The sequence below is a fragment of the Fusarium mangiferae genome, assembly GCF_900044065.1.
Source record: "Fusarium mangiferae strain MRC7560 genome assembly, contig: FMAN_scaffold016, whole genome shotgun sequence".
NCBI classification, from domain to species: Eukaryota; Fungi; Ascomycota; class Sordariomycetes; order Hypocreales; family Nectriaceae; genus Fusarium; species Fusarium mangiferae.
In genome coordinates this window covers 1,090,277-1,111,405 of record NW_024573936.1, presented here as the reverse complement: position 1 = coordinate 1,111,405, position 21,129 = coordinate 1,090,277, and the positions used below count along the sequence as shown (strand labels likewise).

Here is a 21,129-nt window from a genome sequence, read left to right as displayed (position 1 = left end):
TGAAGGTTGAGGAGACCATTTGATCAGAGAAATGATATTGCATGTTTTGCATAGAATTTGCATCCAGGCCGAATACGGAATTGTCACATTGGATTTCACAGGGATACCTTTAGACTGTTACGATATGTCGAATTTGTTTATTGAAGATATAAAGATGGGCATGATATTTGAGCACAGAAGATCATCATATATATGCGGAGAAGACAAGGATGTAGGTCTGGCAGACAACATGAAAGCGTTTGGCATTTATCGTCATGATTGAAGCAATCTAGAAGAAATAAGACACAATGAGAGTTCTCATTTTTTTTATGTAGTGGCAATGAATCGTTGCATAAGTTCGATAACGAGCGGTGGCTTTTCAGCTCAAACTGCTAAGAGGGCATCGCTTGATGCCACTAACTCCAGCTTCTTTGGAACCAGAGCATTGGATCATCAGTCTTGTCCTTGCAGTTCTACCTTTCGACTATGTAAGTGAAATGCTTTATCTTCCCTCATCTACAGAGGCTATGAAGCTTTGACAAGCACTCTGGAAGATCAGGAGCTGCGTAGATCTGAGCTCTGGTTGCATTGGTTGACCGCAACTGTGTAATTTCTAAATGCACTGGGCATGCATTGTCTGTTCCTTTGGCTTCATGGAGATACTCCTAGTGTGTCAGTGTTGGTCGCAATCATGAATGCTATTCCCAGGCAGGTACTTGGAACGATATATAACAGACGAGATATATAGTATTATCTGGATGAATCAAAACCTATGGCCGGATAGTTCAGCGGTTCCTGCAACATAGCCAGTCTAATTGTTGTTTAGTTGATGATCAATACCTAGGAGCTGCCGTGTAAGTGATTGCAATGTGGGGTACTTATCGATAAGAGCTGCCCGAGTCCCTTGATTGTTTTGAAACTCCACCGTCGTCAACACAAGCTAAGTATCGTCTCTATCACCAACCCACAACTTTGAGGTCATTCCCCTCTTCCGCCATCTTGGCATATCAATATAGAACTTATATTAGGACGAGAATTGAACGACAACCACGCCCATCATGTCGCTCATCTCTGCGCATCTCGAACAGATTGGCTATTCGTGCCAGGGAATTGACTCTCTACCGTAGGCTACACACATCTCTTTCTGTTTCAGTCGCTAAATTGCCTCCAGGTTCCCTCCTCCGAAGATATTCACCAACGCCCTCCTTTCAAACCATGAAATCACATCTCTTATCCGCGATACGGAACCGCACGAACGCGCCCTCTTCTCCGTCCCACCACCACCTCCGCCCACAACAACTCTGAAACCCACAGAACCAGAGAAGAAAAAGTCCTCGGGTCGACGACAAACTGTCTTTAATGTAGCCTCGGGCGAAGTCACCACAGGACCTCCACCCCGCACCGGCACACATCCCCGACGACAAACGGCCGTAGCAGCTGTCTTGGGCGGTCAAATGCACGAAGAACTACGGCGCGGAGAATCAGATCGCAAAGGTGATGTCGACGTAAACGTTCTTTTGCGCGGCGCAGAAAAGCTCTGCGGTGTATACGAACTCCCCGGAGCGAGGGAGCGCATCGCTGCATTGAGGAGTAAACATGCACATGGGAAGAACACAGCGGCGTACTACGAAGCGCGCGTCGCGGAGCAGGCAGAGCAGTTGGCAAGTCTAGATCACAGAGATTGGTATGATGAAGAAGAAGAGGAAGAAGAGGAGGGTGAGGTTTGGACGGAGGATGACTTGAAAAGGGAGGAGGAGGAGGCGAAGGAGATGGAGGTTAAGAAGAGGGAGCTGCAGGTGAGGCTGAGGCAGATGGAGAAGGATCTTGGTGGTTTGATGAGAATGTGATGATACCCTTATGAGATACGAAAATCCTGAACCTGATAATCAACCGTCTATAACATACGGGAGAAATGCCTCCTAATTCTTAGCAAGCAGGCCTTCTCTCGCCATAACGAGCTTCTCAAGAATATCTCCAACTTCCTCCGCTCCATCAACGCTATACTTGTCATTGATGATATACCGTGGTACGCCCCTTATGCCCTTTTCTTGCATCTCACGAACCTCATTATCAACCTCCTCACCCCCATCATCACCATCTAACCACACTCGCGCTTCGTCCCTCTCAAGGCCCGCCTTAATCGCTGCGGTCACTAAATCCTCCTTACTAGTGATATCTCCGCCATCCAGAAAATACATCCTCATAACCTCCAGCGCAACCTCCGTCTCCTTGCCCCTAACGCGCCCCAGCTTCTCTAACCGATGCGCATCTCTGGTATTTCCAATCGTAGAGTTGAAGTTGAACTCCACACCCTCTTGTTTGGCGATACCGTTGAGACGGGCTTTGACTGAGGGGACTTGGTCCTCTCCCCATTTCGATGCTATCTTGGTGATGAGGGGTTGTGGGGGTGTATTGGGATCCAGCTGGTAAGCGTGCCATTTGGTAGTGATAGTGTCGGTTGAAGAGACGGTTTTGAGATAGAGAGCTATGGCGCGGGATAAACGGAGGGCGCCGATGAAACACCAGGGACAGACGGGATCTGATATGACGGTCACAGAGATCGAAGGCATCGTGGTAGCTTTTGTTTGTGACGATCTTTAGAGAATCTGGAATGAGATATTGAACTGGGTAGTGAAGATGTGATGGAAATATATAAGAGCAGTTTCAGCTGGGATCGGGTGTAAAATACACCCGAGACGGACGACCTTTGGTCAACTCCGATTTATAAATGCTTGTGCCCGACGCCATGTCTGAACTTTCAGGAGAGAGCGGGCATAGGCTCCTCAAGGGGGCGGAATTCCGCCCATCAAAGAGTTCTGCTTCGTAAGCTATGATTTCACCGCAAGCTTGTAGTGAGCCTCAGATTATTCCAACACATCTAGTAGCAATACAATTCGTTATTCATTCAGTGGAGAATGTTCTCCGGGTATAATATTCTATCTTGCCTTGTGCAGGCTCCAACACTTTATCATGCCTGACTAATCTCTATGCGGTCTTCCGTATGGTTCGTGTCTATACACTTCTCGGGCTCGCTGTTCTCGGCCCCGGGGACGATAAGAGTCTCCCTGTCTTCGTGGTGTGACCCAATTACGTGCGTTGACGTTCTTAGACCGACGTTGGGCTTGGCTTGAACTGCCAACCCCTCCAGATTCAGCTCTAGGGCTGCTTGGTGCAGATAGGTCGTATTGAACAGCCCTATCCCAGTCCGCAAGCTTTGTATATGGACTTCTAAGCCATGCTCTTAGCTCGTGCAAGAAGAGGCGCGTGCTGTCTCGGCCCAGAAAATCCGAAATCATCTCCTCGGCTTGGCCAGCGCTGCCCATGATATCCACGGATTTCAAAATGGCGATGATGTATTCGAGGAGGAACTCAGCATTGTTGGCTCTTCTTCTGGCAACTGCATCTCTCTGTGAATTCCCATCGGGTCTTGGTTCTATCTGGTCGGCATCGGGGTTTAAGAAGGAAAACACTTGCAGCTCTCGACGAATCCACATTCGTGCACGAGAGACTAAGTCGCTATCTGAGCAAAATGCTGCTGGTGTCAGTTCGCGGTATCGAGACAAGCGATTCGACCCGACATGTTTAGAGTATCTGTTGTGGCGATACACATCCCTCCGCTTCGCGATCTCATCTGAAGGATTCGAGCTGGCGGTTACATATCGTGGCTGACGCGGATATGGACGATGGTGCAAGTGACGCCGGCGGGAACGAGGAGGGAGCGCAAGTCTTGGGTGTCCAATTTGTGGTGCTCGGGGCTCTGACGCAGGCTCGGGCACAGTGTATGTGTTTGCGATAGGTCCATCGAGGCCGTGGCGAACTTGTGAGATGACAGCTTTGCAGAGCGGGCACTTCGGTGATTGCTCAAGCCAGCTGAGAAGGCAGAGATAATCAAAGTTTTTGTGTTGACAAGGAATAGCCTCACAGGCTTCAGAGATGCTTTCGAGGCAGATGACGCAACAGTCGGTAGCGTCTTCTTGCCTGGTCGCTATTTCGTCAAGGGTACTTTGCAAGACTTGGCGTTGGAGATCAGCTGGGTTTTGGTCTGTTTCCATAGCGGGATGGGGGATTAGAGACGCGATAGGGCTGGCCACCTGGCGCGCATGTGGTAGTGTATCCAAATCACCCAGGTAAGAAAGCGAAGATAAGATGCTATCGTTTGGTGTAGTAGTATGAAAAGAAGATGAGGCGCGATGAATTACTGGTAGGTGTGGAGCAGAAATGGAGGACTTGATTCAGGTGGGGTTCCGGAGCTATAGTACTGGTACGTATCATGGAAAGTTCGGAGCGGGTGGGCCCGTTAGGTAGGTAGGTAGCTCCCATATTCCGCACCTTCCCTGCAACTGTCATGACGTGAGACCCGTTTTCGCGTTGAGTGGTTCGCGTCCCGCATTGGCAGTTGCAAAGGGATCCATCTATAGACGCGTTTATCTCAATCGCGACACTCAATTCCACTTTCCCTCATGACCATTGTTGCTTGCATGTTTCTTCCAAATTTCGATTTTCACATAAACTCACATACGAACAAAATATTTCATGGCTATAGCTATGGACGAAAACTTGAGAGCAGCTTATGAAAGTCAATCACAGCAACTGCGCATCGACTTGAAGACCTGGGAGACAGAATGGGCAAAGACACACGAGGGCACGAAGCCAGGAAGAGGAGACATCAAGGCCAACGAAGACATCGGTAGGTCTTTAGAGCAAAAAAAATAACCAATCTGCTAACCATTGCACAGCTTTGAAATATAAACAATACAACAAGGTCCGAGATATACTCTCGGGCAAAATCCCACCTCCCTCGAAGGAACCAAGGAAGCGGAAATCCGATAGTCTACCAGCACAAACACCCACCAAACGTACCAAAAACACCCAGACTCCCTCCAAGAACCGTACACAAGACCATGATGAGGAACTCATGAACACACCAGCCATATCGCGAAAGCTGTTCAGTCCCGCGTCGGTGACCTCAGTGGGTCCAACACCACAAAGAGATGGTCGCGTGCTTGGCCTCTTTGACTTATTGGTAGAGAAGGAGCTAGGAACACCGTCGAAACAAGATTCTGCGACCAAACCAGGGTCCACACGAAAGGTCGATGCAACTCCGAGCAAGCGATCAGCTGCCATGGATGACGAGGAGAACGACAGGCTTGGCCGAACCCCTATGTCATCCAGTAAACGACAAAGACTGAACCACTTCATGACCCCGTTGAAGAACAAGGATGGAAACAAGGACGCCGTTACGCCCTTTTCGGTCTCGAAACTCCAATTCGACACACCCGCGTTCTTGAAACGCAATACTCTACCGGTTCTTGACGAGAATGGTGATTTTGATGCCCCAGCACCCCTGCGGCTACCGCGCAAGCCTTTCACACGAGGTCTCAGTGAAATTGTGGCGAGTCTTCGAAAGGTGGAAGAGGAGAACTTGGATGACGACTTGAACGCATTGCGCGACGCTGAAGAAGAAGGAATGGGCGAATCTAGACCCAAGACCTTATTCCCGTCGAAACCAAAGGATGATATTCTGGTTGAGGACACTCAGACACGGCAATTACCACTTGGTGGTTTCGATGATGAAGCCTTGTACGACAGCCCAGTGGAGGAAGATGGTAACCCGACTAGAGTGTATAAGAAGAAGGGTCAGAAGCGAACTACAAGAATGGTCAAGATGCGTCCAACTCGAACCAAGCGGCCGGAGAACATGGGAGAGAATCCTCAGAGCGATATTGAGAACGATGAAACGCAAGCTGGTGGTGAAGATGCTGGATCTGATTTCGAGGAAGTAAAGGAGAAGAAGCCCACACAGAAGAAGGAGGGCACTGTGAGGAAGGCCGCGCGAAAGGTCAATGAGCTGGCTCACGCAAACTTCCAACGGCTGAAGCTTAGGAACCACGGAGCAAAGGGTGGTCCTGGATTTAACAGTAGATTCCGACGACGAAGATGATGAATCGATTTGGTCATGGCCAAGAGGGTTATTATGAGATGCATTGCACGGCGTTCTGATTCGAGGCATACACAGTAGACTATACCAAGAGACAAAGAGAAGTCAATTGCTAGATGTCCAGTTCAGCGTAAATGAGCGTTCAAGCTAGAAAATAATTGAGAGTCTCTGAGATTCATTTTGATCATCTACTTTTTAAATCCCGTATCACATGCTGAAATTGCTCAGTTCTAGGTACATTTCTCTCTTTATAAGGAAGAGATGGAGTTCTTGCCAGAATGGAGGTTGCAGACGTGGGGCTGCGGACCGTTCAGGTTTAGTGCAATCTCACTCACAGCTGCCGACAGGAGCCACCTCAAGTCTTTTAACTAGAATTGGATTGACATTGATTCACTGAGTGGCCTTGAAGACCAAACAAAGAAACTCGATCACAATACAGACACACAATCATCACACTTCGGCTTCTTCTGCTCTCTCCCTTCATAAAACATACAGATACATGCTCCTCTCTACCTAAATTAACCCTCCCTTTGCATGCGACGAACGCTTCGAGCCTTTCGCGTCTTTATGATCACACTCACTTTTCTGGCAGCGTTGAAATTGAGGCTTTCCAACGATCCCTATTCGCGTCTTGATTTTCTTTATTTTGCTGTCTCATTTGTTCCTGTATACAAAGCCTGGCCTGTCTACATGGGATTCTCTTGGCATTGTCAGACCGGTTGTACTCATCAAAAGATGATACGGGAGGTGTAGACTGCTTGGTGTTGTCTTTCCATCGAGTTTTTCGCATACAAAGATCCATTATTTCCATTGCTTTTGAGCATGCAGTGGTATACGCCTTACACCTCAAAATGCCTGTAAGATTGTATCTCAAAACTAGAATGGCTCGGCTGCTGACGCTGACTAGCATATCGATCTTGACGATGATGTTGTCGATTTAACGCTAGATGAGTTTCAGAAAGAAGATAATGTTATCGACCCTACGCTAGAGAATTTCGAGAACCCGGACATCAATTGGCTCACAGATCACAATGGCGACTTCGACGGTGTGTTTGAAGACGCCTTTGCTGCGAGGGAGCCTCATGCGGCCACCACCACTACCAGTCATGATGCACCTAAAATGTGGACCAAGTTTGGTGAGATGGATGAAGCGGAGGAGGAGGAAGAGGAAGAGCGCATGGATCTCCTGCAGCAAGGCGACTTGTCCCCTAGCTCTCCCGCCCAGAGCCCTCCAGACTACGTCCCAAGCCCCGAACCCCTCCTCGCAGACACGTACCCGGAAATGCCTGAGCTTCCAGCGTCATGCGTCATTGAAGCTGTAGATCTTGATTTAGAACTTGGTGATGCAGGTGCAGGTGCTTCGGCTGAAATAGTAGAACAGGAAGACGTTGCATTGGAAGAGACGCTGGACGTCCCTGTCAGCGCGAATATGAGCGTTGAGTTCCCGGAGAGTCTGCTCCTGGTACCAAGGTCGTATTACGAACCATTCGAACCGGGTGTTCCAGTCCTTAAGGAACATGAGGCTGTTGCTCGACTGCTCGAGGAAGCTGAAGAGGCCGGTCAGGGTATTGACTATGACGACTTCGTTGAGTTCCAACTTGACGATTTTTCAGTCTACTCCGATCGTCAAAGATACGGCCAGGAGATGTGCTCTCTCCACCACCTCCACACAAAACATGGCTTCAATACTGTCTTCTTCGACGGAAAGCTGAGTGTCGGTAATACTGCTTTCTACGTTCACCGCGTGGAAATCAGCGCATTGCCGATCGAGAACTACGGTACATTATCAAAGCACACCGTCAAAGACAAAATCTGGGTACGGTCAGTGTTAAACACTGAACGCGAGATATACTACCGGTTGAATAGCCCTGCCAAGGAATATCGTCGTTTCTTTGACCCGTTCTTGTGGGTTGCAGATCTCGCAAAGCATTTCGTGGATTACCTCAAGTTCAAAGGGCAGGAAGACGACCAAGTTACGGTCTTCCATTTTAGATCAAACTTCAGCATTTGGCTGGCGAAAAGGCATCGCCATGCACCGGATTTCATCTCGTGGAAGGGGCAGCACGTAAACGATGATTTCAGGACGGCGATTGTGGCCAATATTGCATTTTTACACAAGGAAGCGATCGGTGTTCTTGGGCATAGAAAAACATACAAGCATGTTATCTGGGCCGAGGTTTGGGAGTTTACGCGATACAAACCGTGCCCAAAGATTGGGCCCAGCGAAGACACAGATACTGTCGTTACCCAATACATTTACGACTGTTTCAGTCACCAGCCATTCGGCGACCGTCTCAAGGCCATTCCTCTGAGTGAGACTACTCAGTCTTTGCAAAATGCACTGATAAAGCAACGCCATCTGGAATTACCAGCGCCAGTTCATGATAGTGGTAAGACCATAACAACGGCTGGAATTAAGCAAATTCGAGGGATTCGAGCAGGTGACACAATCTCGACCCAAAGAGATGCCGAGGGATCTGGCACACAATGGCGACGTGACGTTGCGCATGGGTTTGATGACGTCGATCGATGGTTCGCCTTGGTACAGCGCGTGCGTGTCAACAAGCGTGGCCAGAGAACGTTCGACGTGATTTGGTACTATCGACCCGTGGACACCCTATGCGGTCTGATGAAGTACCCTTGGAACAACGAGTTGTTTTTGTCCGACCATTGCTCTTGTGATACCAGAGCAAAGATCTCCGAGGACGAAGTGTCAGGGGTTCACCAAGTCGAGTTTGGGGGGACTTCGGCGACTGAAGCCGAATTCTTTTGTCGCCAGACATATATATGCCAAGAGCGAAATTGGGTCACCCTTGAGAAAGTCCATTTTCGTTGCATTCATCTACGCGAGAGCTCTCCTCAGGCGCTGGGGTTACAAACTGGCGAAACGCGACTCATCATGATCAACAGGACTAGCGGTCGGTCCGAGCCTTGCGAGTTTCTTACCTTCTATGAGGAGGAAGGCAACGGTATATACAGGTTTCGGAAGTTGTTAAGAAGACACCAGGTTGATCCGGCATCCAAAGCTCGACCCAATGAGTTGGTGTACAGCTATGTCGAGCCGCTTGTCGAGGTAAAAAGATCGCGCATTCTCGAGCCGTGTTTCGTGCGTCATTTTAAAGACGGGCAAGCAATACCAACGCCATATGACCGTGACGGTGTGGGAGGGTTTTTCTATTTCACACACGAACAAGTTTCCGACAATGAGACTGGAACGAAGTTATACGTCGCGCTATCCGAACCTCCCTCGTCTATACAGCAGGGCTACGACCCATCGCAGTCTATTACACGGCTGCGAGGTCTGGACCTCTTTTGCGGTGGTGGTAACTTTGGTCGTGGATTAGAAGATGGAGGTGCTATCGAGATGCGATGGGCGACCGATTTTGACGCCAAGGCTATTCATACTTACATGGCAAACACTGCTGGGCCCTCTGAAGTATCTCCATTCCTAGGGTCTATAGACGATCTCCAACGTCTTGCTATCGAGGGTGAGTTTTCAGACAATGTCCCACCGATTGGAGATGTGGATTTTATCTCAGGCGGTAGCCCTTGTCCAGGCTTCTCTCGGCTGACCAACGATAAAACAACTGCCGCTCAGCGGAAGAACCAGTCGTTGGTAGCAGCCTTTGCGTCGTGCGTTGACCTATACCGTCCACGATATGGTCTACTTGAGAACGTTCCGGGAATCGTGCAAAAGAAAGCTAATCGAGATCAAGACGTGTTCAGTCAACTCATTTGTGCCATTGTAGGCTTGGGTTATCAAGCACACTTTTTCTTTCTCGATGCTTCTGCCTGCGGTGCCCCTCAGCGTCGTTCTCGTGTGTTCCTGGCTTTTGCTGCACCAGGCCACCGCTTGCCTCACGCACCATATCAAACCCATGGTCACCCGCAAGATACCTCCAGGCTTAGTCTAGGTATTCTCCCTACTGGGGAACCTATGGCTGAGCGCGCTATGCCGGCTGCCACACCATTTGACTTTGTGTCTGCGAAGGCTTCCACTGCCGACCTGCCCCCTATTCATGATTCAAAGCCAGATATATGCGTACCGTACCCCGACCATCGGGTGTCTGTAGGCATCACGCCTCTAATGCGAAGTAGGATTCACCTCATCCCAACTCAGCCTTGGGGTATGAACTTCGCACAGGCCTGGTATGGTCGCAAGCTGAAAAAGGCTGGTTCAGGTGTAATGACGCCAAGCGAGCGCCTAGCATTTCCTGAGCGCACCGATAAGGGGTTGGGACGAGGAAACCCGAGCTCGAACGCATATGGCCGACAACGACCGGACCATCTCTTTGTCACAGTCGTCAAGACCCAAAGTCCGGACGATGCGAAGAACGGCCGCACGTTACACTGGCACGAGCCTCGCGTCTTGTCCATCATGGAGGCGCGACGAGCACAGGGGTTTAGGGACGAAGAAGTCCTGTTGGGTATCCCAAGTGACCAGTACAAAATCGTTGGCAACAGTGTTGCTCGTGAGGTCGCGGTGAGCTTGGGTGCTGTATTCTGCGAGGCATGGATTCAGAGCCTCGCAGACGAGCATCACTACTCCACTGCTGCAGTTCCTTCTGCGGTACCAGCTCGTATAGGTATCGAGGTTTACCCTATCATCAATATCAGGAGACTTGAGTCCGAGTCAGCCTCTATCGAAAACACCCCACAATCTTCAAAGCCCAGAAGCGGATCTCGAGTCAATCAAGTTTCGTCTACACCGAGCTCGACTCCTCCTGCTCCTCCTCAAACGTCTACTAAGCGTAGCCGCATCGCTGTCGAGATCCACGGATCGAAATTTCTCCGGACAGACGAGTACAACAGCCCTAGCAAAACCACGTCTGTAGCATCCAGCCGTTCCAAATCAAATAGGTTGCGGCACAGTAGCGCAGGTGAATAGTTTTGTATAGACTAATGTCGAGCTCAGAAGAATATGTATAGAAGTATGTCTGGTCATACGAATCTGTACTTCGAATTTAAAGGTGTGTGGGCATCACAAAACGGGGAGTCTTTCATATAGACCAGATACCTGTCACAGCTAGCTTTGTGGGCGTCAATAAGACGATAAGATGGACAGAATTGATAACAACATAACGGACCTAATCCATCATCTCTGCATTCTTGCCCATCGTGAATCCCATTCACTAACGCCTGAATAGAGATTAAGGAGAAGCCCTCCCTCATATCTCTACACTGGATTAATGATTAGCAACCACCCGGAAGCGAGAGAGTCAGTGACAGATGGTATACGAATAAATCGAAGCAAATGAAGAGTGATTCAAAAGTCATTACTGTCGTTGCGATAGCTCACTAGTTGCTAACGTGGATAAACTGTTGAGAGAAAACATGCTGCTCCAAAACTCCGATTCAACCTAATGCTGATATCGCCTTGCTCTTGGATGCACCCTTCTCGTACCAAAAATAGCCAGATTCGATGTAACACGCTGAAGAAAACATATCGCTATTTCAAAACCTCTTGCAGTATCGCGTCCCGTCCGTCTACTCTTCTACTCCGATGTCTCCAGATCCTTAAGGGTCATCACCTTAGCGCCCATAGGGATCTGACCACCTCGCATTCTAATGCTGGCGTAAGGGACACCAGATGCCTGTCCCAATATGGTCACCAACTCACGCCCTGAAACAATAAGGTCCTTGCCAGTATAACCCTTGATGGCACATTCCTTGAAGATATGTCCAATCAGTCGCTCACCAAGGGTCTCGATGCTGCGGCCACTGGCCCAGCCTTTGTCGTTGCTCAAACGTTGGAGCAGTGAGAACAAAGATGTGCGAGTGGTAGTATCCATCTCTGGTGTTGCTTGGATAGTAATGCCCACCTTTCCAACAACTTGTCGTAATTGCTCAATACACTGCTCCGATCGAAGGGTACGGAAAGTGAACTCGGTTGCGAACCGACTCTTGATACCCTGATTACTACGAAGAAGACGGTCCATATCCTCCTCGTAGCCTGCCAACACAATGATAAGCTTGCGTGCGAACTGAGGCTTTGTCACAGCATCAACAAGCTCGCTGACTGCTTCTTCGGCAAACGATCCACGAGCGCCATTGAGTCTGTAAGCCTCATCTATGAAGAGAACCTTGCCGAGTGCCGATTCGAGCAATCGGCGTGTCTTGGGGCCAGTTTGGCCACAATATTCACCGACAAGCTGTGATGCCGAGACATCAACGACGTCTGGTGCGGCAATCAGACCCATGTCATAGAATATCTGGCCGAGTTTTCTCGCAGTCGATGTCTTGCCAGTTCCGGGAGGACCCTTGAAGACATAGGTGAAGGGCACATAGGGCCGAGGGTCGACATTGCGCAGTCGCATACCTTGCACCATGTACTGGTACGATTCGAACTTGGAGATGATTTCCTCGAAGCCTACAAACTCGTCGAACAATGCCCGCGTGTTTGTCGCAGCTTGTGATAGTCGATCGTAGTTGGCATCAAAGTCCTGAGGTTCTAGAGGAAGTTGATCAAGATCCTCATTATGTAATCTCTGCTCTTTGGCAGTGCGACGGAAACGTGCTGAGATGGCCTTGAATAAAAGATTGTCCACCTCACCGCCATTGCCAAAGTTTGGCCGGACAGAAGCTCGCTTCAGTACCTCCATAGCGACCTCGCGGGCCTTGTCGGTAGCAACCAGCTTCTCCTTTGCCAACTTGAGGTCTAGCACCTTACCCAAGGTATCCTCACTGAAGTTGTCGAAGACAAACGCATTATTCAGCGGGAATCTTCGGGCCAGACCGGGGTTGGCATTTGCATACAACTCTTTCATTTGGTCAGGGTAGCCGCAGAGGATAACACATCGATCCTCTCCAGCAGTTCCAGTTACCTCTGCAACAATCGTGTCGATGATGCCACCTCTGAAATCACCATTCTTGGAACTACCAGCACTTCCATTGGTGCCCGGGTCAAGCATGTGGGCATCATCTATGATCAGAACATTGCCCTTTGCTTCCCGGAGAGCCTCTTGCGTGTTGTTCTCAGATCCTCCGATGTAGCGATCGAGAAGATCAGCTGGAGTCTTGGTGACGACATCGCCCTTGGACAAGAGCCCGAAATCTGCTAGAATCCTACCATAGAGCTTTGCAACTGTGGTTTTGCCGGTACCTGGAGGTCCCAAGAAGACTCGGTTTGGTGAAACGTGCAAGGGATCGTCGCCGCGCATTTCTCGGATATAGTTCTGATTGACTTGGTTGACCACCGCAAGTATCGCCTCCTTAACATCGTCCAACCCGACGAGTTGTTGAAGCTCTTTCCAAGCAGGACTCTTCTCGGGCCCAAGAGAAGGCTTGTTACCCAGTAGGTCTTCTTTGGTCATTTTGAAGTCTTCCGGGTAGTTCCCTGTCTTACGAGCTTGAATAAAGCGCCCAACTTGACGCCTGCAAGCTTCGACAAATGCCTTTTTGACTGGCCAGATGTTACCAAATGTCTTGTCACTGGCCCCTGAAACGATTCTGCGGATCAGAATCTTGACATGCAGGCCATCGTAGCCGTCCTCAACTTCCATTCTGCCCTTGAACCACTTTCGCATGAGGCCATGGAATATTATTTGTAGCTCTTCTGCTGTGTAATTTGGCAACTTCAGAACAGGAAAGTGACTGGACACCTCAGCACTGTAACCCATCAAGTCTGACAATCCCCATTCGCCATTACCGGCTACAATTAGAACAATTTTTCCGGGCAGGTCTTGTGAGCGAACGTAGAGGCTCCAGAGATTACAATCGTCACTGTTCATTAAATGAGCGTGGTCAATGATGGCAATCTAACGAAAATTAGCGATCCCTAGCCTTGGTGATAGGGCATTCACTTACGCAGCCACCACAGGCATTGCTTGTGTTGTGTATGGTGCCCAAAGTCGATGTTTTAGACATGTTGTATGCCGAAAATCTGTTGATTCCAGTGAAAACACCAGACTTCTTGACCACGCCAAGAGATATCAGGTATTTGGCATACAGGCGAGCCAGCATTGTCTTGCCTGTTCCCTCACCTCCCGTGAAGACTACATCAAAGTTCTCTTTCTTCAGGTCGGTCTCCCGCCTCTGAGCGGCCTTGACTTTCGCCTTTGCTTGTAAGAAGAAAGCCTTGACTTCTTCGAGGCCAGTTAAAGACATGACTCGGTCGAGGTACTTGTTCTCTGCCTTTTCCACCTTCTTTTGTCGCAACCACTCGATTCTTGATGGGGATTCATCTTGGCAAGCTTCGGGTTCTAGACCGTCAATCGATTCGTTGTCCGAGTCGTCGGTATCATCTTGCTGTGATTTTCTGTGGCGAATTAGTCGACATTTCCAAGCATTCGAGGAGCGACTTACTCAATTTCATCCAGAAGATCTTCCATCATCTTGCAAAGTTCCAGGAACGCTGGCTCAGCCAAGACAGGTGGCTCCTCTTCCACCACAGGTGCGTCCTCAGCTTCAGACTCGGAATCATCATCAGTCTCGTATGGAATATCACCGTATAATTTCCCTAGACCGAAGCCGTCCGTGTTTTGGTCGTCTGCATCTTGGTCATCCTCCTTGAGAGGCTCCTCAGGTACAACTACAGTCTTGGAACGATTGCGCCGCCTTCTCAAGCGCCGGCGGGGTTTGCGAGTTGGAAGCAGGCCGAGAAGACGGCTCACAAGGAAATGTGGTTCATCGGTCAGGAAGTCTCTTGCCCATGAAGGATACGTGGATTTTGGCTTGAGACCAAGTAGCCATGTGACGGAAAAGTTGATATCTGTAGATTCAAGCTCCATCATTGCATTGCACTGAAATGAAGTGAGGTGAACTGGATTGCACTGGAGCTGGTTGGTTTGCTCTAAGATAAAGCTACAACTCCCAAATATGGGTTTCTCAACAGCTAGCGAGCTAGCAAGCAAGCAAAGATAAGTGGTGAACACGCAGGGACCGGGCGGTAGGTAGCTCTGCGGATGTGCGGATGGGACAGCCGGAGCGGGGGTGGGGAGGGAGACGGAGAGAGAGATCGCGTGCGAGCGAGGAGATGATATTGATAAAGACCTACGAAAGGCACGGGAGAGAGGAGAAGCGGCCTAGAAGATACACTGAACTTGAGAGGCAATCAAGCAACTATCGAGGAGACGCCGTAAAGATAAGAAAAGAAGGAGGGGAGAAAATCTGGAAATGTTTGAGAACGGAAGAAGAGAAGTTCAAAATTAAGGCTGAGGCGGTAGCTGCCTGCTTAGTTGTTTGATGTAGACTGCAGGCAGCCAATGGAATCGATGTGCAAGGTGAGGTGAGTACGACATGGAGTAAGACGGGGGCTGACCTTGTGTGCCATTGAGGTACCTACAGCCTGCACAGTACCTTGGCGGGCACATAGGTACCTAGCGAATAGAAGCATCCATACCTAGGTACCAGACATTTCATGATACGATACCTTAGTAGCTACTAAATAAAAGATGATGACTTGAGCTGTACAGTACGCAAGATAACTCTATGGACCCACCGGGTTCCAGAAGTTCACAATGCTACAGTCACCTCAAGCTCAATGATATTCATGGTATACATCTTGAAAAGACAATGGAGCTATGCAATCCTGTGTTACTTTCAACCAGAGCTTGACACATCAAGAAAAAAAGAGTCATCCGGACAGTCAAACTGGAGCTACTTTATTTACCCAGGCTAGGCTCCCAGCTCCCTAGGCGATTTAACGGAGCTCCAGATATCACCATGTCTCCCGCCTAGGCCCCTGTAAGACGGCGGCTGCCTCATGCAGTGCCACGAGACAACAACACATTGGATAATAAACCTAGGGGACAGACTTCAATTGGCTGTAACATGTTGTTTGCAAGAGATGACTTGCCATTGACGGCGGTTGATGTTGAACAGGGGAGGGGACCTTGATTGTGTGGCTCTGGGCTTGTTTTTCGGGGTCCATACCAGGTAAGCATAAGGTAGCTGTCAACATTCGCTGATCTTTAAATGCACGTCTCCTGTAAGGTCTAATCTTGTTGACTCTCTGAAACATAGTCTTCACGCACTCTCGCTCAAACATCAGCAGACCGAACCCCCATAATACTCCTCATATTGATCTACATTAAACACTTCGCTTAAACCCGTCCATTGATGATGCTCCAACCGCCGTCTTCCAGGCATTGTCGTGTTATCAACCTCAACAAGGCTGAATCCAAACACGACTCTTGCACCAATCAACCCCCTCAACGGGCCAGCACAGACCCGCCGCTGCCGAGCTGCATCCCGTGGGGGGCTAGCAGAGGCAGGAAAACTTAGGACTTCTATCCTAAGTGTTCCTCTTTGAGGGGACATAAAGTGTTTTTTATTGTATTTTAAGTTATATTTTATCTACATTTATAACCACTATTATTAATATAAGCTTTTAAGGGGCTTCCTTTAGGCTATATTATTAAACCTCTTTCTCCTTTATAGAATTATATTTATCTTAATAGTCTTTATATTATATAAAATACTTTATATCTATACTTTATTATTATTAATTATCTTTTTTAAGAAGTTAACCTTTTAGCTAAAAAGTTATTTTTATTTTATATATAAGGTTAAAATCTTTATTTATTTTATTTAGTAATTAATAAATTAAAATACCTAAAAAGATAGATTTATTAAAAAAAGCCTATAATTAAAAATTATTAATTTAATTTAATTAAGCTTATTAAAGTATATAAATAAATAAAAAAGATAATTATTTTATTTTTAAAGCCTTAAAAAGAGATTTTAATTTATATTTTATTAAAGCTTTTTATAATTTTCTATAAATAGCTTTTTTATATTAAAGTATTAAATATTTTTATATATATAATAAAAATAATAATTCTTTTTTTTAATAAAAAGGTAATTTTTTTTTAATTAATATTATTTTGATATTTTAATATTTAATATTATAAACTGGCTTTTTAGCTATAATTAAAAGGATATTAATATAGATATTATTAAACTTAAAGAAAGAAAAGAGATTCCTTAAGGAAATCTCTTTATATACTATTAAGTTTTAGCTTAAGTTTAAATTAGACCCTTAAGTTATATAATCCTATAAAGGCTTAAGTAAAGCCTAAGCTTATAATATATATCTCTTTATTTATCTTTTTTACTTTTTATAAAAAGATTATCTCTTTCCTTTTATTTATATATTAAAAATAGTTTTATAGTATTAAAAGCTTTAATTTAAAGCCTTATTAATTCTAGTCTATAATATACAAAGGCTTTAATTTTAAGTTCTATTTAATTTAATTCTTAAATATAAAAAGTTTAATTTAAAACTATATAAATTTCTAGTTATAAAATATTTAAATTCTAGCCTAAAGCCTATTATAACTTTAATTATAGGTTTTTAGAGTTTTAAATTAAATATATATAGAGTTATTATTTTATTTACTTAAGCCCTTTATATTTATTAACTTAAGCCCTTTATAATTTATATATATTTTTAGGCTAATATTTATTATACCTTTTTTATTTTAACTTACTTTATATAATTTAATCTTTCTTTTTTTTTTCTTTTTAAATTACTATATTATAAGTTTTATAAGTTAATATTATTTATACTCTTTTTTTCTTTTTTATTTATTAATTTTCTCTTTAATAAGCCTATTTTCTTATTATTTATATTCTTTTTTTTTTATATTTATTTTTATATTTTTATTTATATATATTTAGTCTTTATTTAGCTTAAATATAATTTAATTTTTATATTTCTATTAATAACTTTTTTAATTTTTTATTTTTATAATTTCTATTTTTCTTTATTTTTTTATTTAATATATTTATTATTACTATTATTAAAAGTAATAATAATAATAATAATTCTCTATAAGGATAATAGTAAAGATAAAGACTTTACTTTACTTATTACTTTTTTTTTCCTTTATAAAAAATGCCTTAATTACTTAATAAATTATAGCTATTTCTTAAAGTATATTCTTAATAATACTTCTTTATATAAATGCTATATTTAAGTAAAGTTTTATTATAATTAATTATATAACCTCTTTACTATTAGCCTAAATTTATATTATTTTTATTATAATATTATAGCTTTTATAAAAAAATATTAATATATTATTAAAAGGTATAAAACCTTTAAGAAATATATAAATATTTAAGTTAACTTTAAAAAGAAAAAAAAAGCTATTAAGCTTTAATTTTAAAGTCCTTTTATTACTTAATAATAATAACTTTATAACTTTTTAAATATTAATTAAAATTACTAAACTTTTAGCTATATTGTCTATGTATATAATAATCCCTTTTATTTTTTTACTTTTAGTTTTAATTTATATATTATAATATACTTAATATTTAATAATAGCCTTTTGCCTTTTATTTTCTTAATACTGCTAGGTATTAAGCTAATTTTAATTTAATTACTATTAAGATATAAATATTAGCCTTTACTTTTATTAAAATATAAAAAGACTTTTATATTAATTATAAGGCTATTATTACTTAAAATATTAATTTTATATAGGCCTTTAATGCTTTTAAATAGGCTATTAGCTATTTACTTACCTTTATTATTTCTTCTTACTATTAATGTATTAATAGTTTAAAAAGCACTTTAAAGAGATATAAAAATAAGCCTTTACTTTTTATTTTTTTATTTTTTTTTCTTTAACCTTTTTATTTTTAAGATACTTTTTAAAGCTTATTAAAAGCTCTTTCTCTTTAAATAAAAGTAATAACTTTAATAAAAGTAATAAAAAAGGTAATAAAAAAAGAGATAATAATAAAAATAGTATTTAATAGTATTATATCTTTAATTTCTATATATTTTAAGTAAATAAAAGCTAAATTTAATTTAAATTTAATTAAGGTTTTTAAAATATATAATCTTTTTTATTATTATTATTATATCTTTTATAGGCTATTATAAACTATTATATTATTTTATTTCTTTTTATATTTTATTAATACTATAATATTTTTTATATTTTTTAATAATTTTTAAATAAAAGTTATTTAWCTTTTTTATTTAATAAATATATTTTTATTTTTACTTATTTCTTTTATATTTCTAGCTATTAATATCTTTTTTACTTTATATTACTTTATTAATTTTTTACTTTTTTCTTATAGCATTAAAGTTAATTTAAGTTTTAATTTCTATAATATTTAAAATAGTAATAAGTCTATTACTGCCTATTTAATAAGGTCTATATAGAAAATATTATATATCCTTTAAGAGATATTAAATCTAATAGTTAGAGGTAATAATATAGCCTTTACTTTATATTTAACTGTTATTTAATTAAGTTTTTTATATAATTAATTTATTTTAAAGTTTTAGAGATTTAGTTATATTATATTTTTAACTTAAAAGCATTTTACTAATTATTAATCTCTATTATATACTTTTTAGTATTACTATTATATAAATATATAAACTATTTAAATTACCTTAAGCCTATCTTTTAATTAGGCTATAAACTGCATTACTTTTCCTTTATTAAAGGTCTTACTTTTTAAGAAGTTAATAAGTTACTTAATAATTTCTAGCTTATAGCTATAAAGTAAGTAATTTAAATTAAACTTTATTATTAATAATACTTTATTATTTAAAGATATTTATATTATAGTAAAATATAAAGTTTAATTAAATTAATAAAAGGCTATTAAAAGTTATAAAATTAACTATATTTTTTAATTTATATATTTAATATTTTTATTTATTTAGAGGTAATATACTATAAAAGGTTATTACCTTATTCTTATTAAGCTATAAAGTATTTTTTAAAACTTACTTAATTAATTTAAATTTTAATTAAATATTATATCTTTAAGAAATCTATAAAACCTCTATTAATAGTCCTTAAAGTGCAGTATATATACTTTAATTAAAATAAATACTATTACCTTAAGTTAATTAAATTTTAAAAGTCTATTTATAATACCTATAAAGAAGGTAAGGTTACCTTTAGCTTATATAGGTAATTCTATTATAAAGTTAATTAATAATATTAATTAATATCTATTTAATATAAATAGCTATTATAATAGGCTTTAGTATTATTACCTGCTTTTATATATATTACTATAGTGGCAGTTTTTATAGAATTTTTATATATCTTAAAATATTTTATTTTAATAATAGTCTTTATATAAGGCCTAAAATATACTATTTTTCTTTAAATAGTTTAATAGAAATAAATTATATACTTATTAAATTACTATAATTATTAGTAATTTTTAAGTAAAAAGTTATATTTTCCTTTTATATAATAGTATTCTTTAATTATTAATACTGCAGTCTTAAACCTATTTTTTAATTTTAATTTCTTTAAGAAACCTTTAATCTTTTTTAATTATAGCTTAAAGCCTATAGCTATAGGTTAAAAAGCTTACTATACTTTAATTCTATAGCTTTTAAAGTATAATATTTTAAAAGACTTTATTGCCTATTAATAAGGTTTAATCTTCTTTTAAATTAAACCTATTTTATATATCTATTTATTCTCTATTTTCCTTTAAATTAAGCCTATTTTATATATTTATTTATTTTCTATTTTCCTTTAAATTAAATTTATTTTATATATCTATCTATTTTTTATTCTCTTTTAGGCTAGGCCTATAATTATATATAATTACTATAGGTAATATCTTAATAAGCTATATAATTTAATTTACTTATTTTACCTTCTTTTAATAGTTTTAATCTTATTATAATAAGGCATTTAATTATAAAGCTTCTCTTTCTAGCCTATAGTAAAGTATATAATTATAATAAAAAAGTAAGTTTATTTATTTAACTTAATATTTTAAGATCTCCTTTATTATTATAAAGTATTTTAAATTTTTATAGTTAATTAAAATTATAAATAGCTTTTAGACTCCTTAAAGTTTAGTTAATTATACCTTAAGGCAGCTTATTATTATTAAAAACTTCTTATTATAAATTATATAATTTTATTAAACTAAAGTTAAAGAGGCTAAATAATAAGCTATTAAATATAAAATACTTTTTTTATTTTTTTATAAAAGGTAATCCTTTAATGCCTTTTTAAAGCTATTAGCTTTTATTACTATTTTCCTTTTTAGTCTTTATTATATTAATATTAATTTTATTATAAAGCACTTTTTTAGCTATTTAAAAGCTATTATTTATTTTAGTTTTTATTAAAAGAAAACCTTTTTTTATAAGGTAATTAAAAGATATAATTAAAGTAATAAATCTTTAAATAAAGTTATAATAGAAATTAATAAACCTTAAAAAGCTTTAAATCCTTTATAGTTATATAGAGGGTTTTTAT

The 21,129-nt window shown here is 41.1% G+C and overlaps 6 protein-coding genes across 6 annotated transcripts; 3 read left to right on the top strand and 3 right to left on the bottom strand.

Annotated features, from left to right (window-relative positions):
• Positions 1 to 1,037: 1,037 nt before the first annotated feature.
• On the top strand, positions 1,038 to 1,826 carry FMAN_10520 (uncharacterized protein; the record flags this gene model as incomplete). The annotated part of the gene is made up of 2 exons (XM_041824013.1): positions 1,038 to 1,102; positions 1,151 to 1,826. 2 exons carry the CDS (start codon positions 1,038 to 1,040, stop codon positions 1,824 to 1,826), a joined length of 741 nt encoding a protein of 246 aa, XP_041689536.1.
• Positions 1,827 to 1,898: 72 nt separating this feature from the next.
• On the bottom strand, positions 1,899 to 2,549 carry FMAN_10521 (uncharacterized protein; the record flags this gene model as incomplete). The annotated part of the gene is made up of 1 exon (XM_041824012.1): positions 1,899 to 2,549. The coding sequence occupies one exon, from the start codon at positions 2,547 to 2,549 to the stop codon at positions 1,899 to 1,901; it is 651 nt and encodes a 216-aa protein (XP_041689535.1).
• A 408-nt stretch (positions 2,550 to 2,957) lies between these two features.
• FMAN_10522 (uncharacterized protein) lies at positions 2,958 to 4,031 on the bottom strand (the record flags this gene model as incomplete). Its single annotated transcript, XM_041824010.1, has 1 exon — positions 2,958 to 4,031. The coding sequence occupies one exon, from the start codon at positions 4,029 to 4,031 to the stop codon at positions 2,958 to 2,960; it is 1,074 nt and encodes a 357-aa protein (XP_041689534.1).
• Positions 4,032 to 4,524: 493 nt separating this feature from the next.
• FMAN_10523 (putative DNA replication regulator SLD2) lies at positions 4,525 to 5,920 on the top strand (the record flags this gene model as incomplete). Its single annotated transcript, XM_041824009.1, has 2 exons — positions 4,525 to 4,666; positions 4,716 to 5,920. 2 exons carry the CDS (start codon positions 4,525 to 4,527, stop codon positions 5,918 to 5,920), a joined length of 1,347 nt encoding a protein of 448 aa, XP_041689533.1.
• An 848-nt stretch (positions 5,921 to 6,768) lies between these two features.
• Positions 6,769 to 10,805, top strand: FMAN_10524 (uncharacterized protein; the record flags this gene model as incomplete). Its single annotated transcript, XM_041824008.1, has 2 exons — positions 6,769 to 6,774; positions 6,825 to 10,805. 2 exons carry the CDS (start codon positions 6,769 to 6,771, stop codon positions 10,803 to 10,805), a joined length of 3,987 nt encoding a protein of 1,328 aa, XP_041689532.1.
• Positions 10,806 to 11,412: 607 nt separating this feature from the next.
• On the bottom strand, positions 11,413 to 14,646 carry FMAN_10525 (uncharacterized protein; the record flags this gene model as incomplete). Its single annotated transcript, XM_041824007.1, has 3 exons — positions 11,413 to 13,674; positions 13,724 to 14,174; positions 14,222 to 14,646. 3 exons carry the CDS (start codon positions 14,644 to 14,646, stop codon positions 11,413 to 11,415), a joined length of 3,138 nt encoding a protein of 1,045 aa, XP_041689531.1.
• Between the last annotated feature and the right edge of the window lie 6,483 nt (positions 14,647 to 21,129).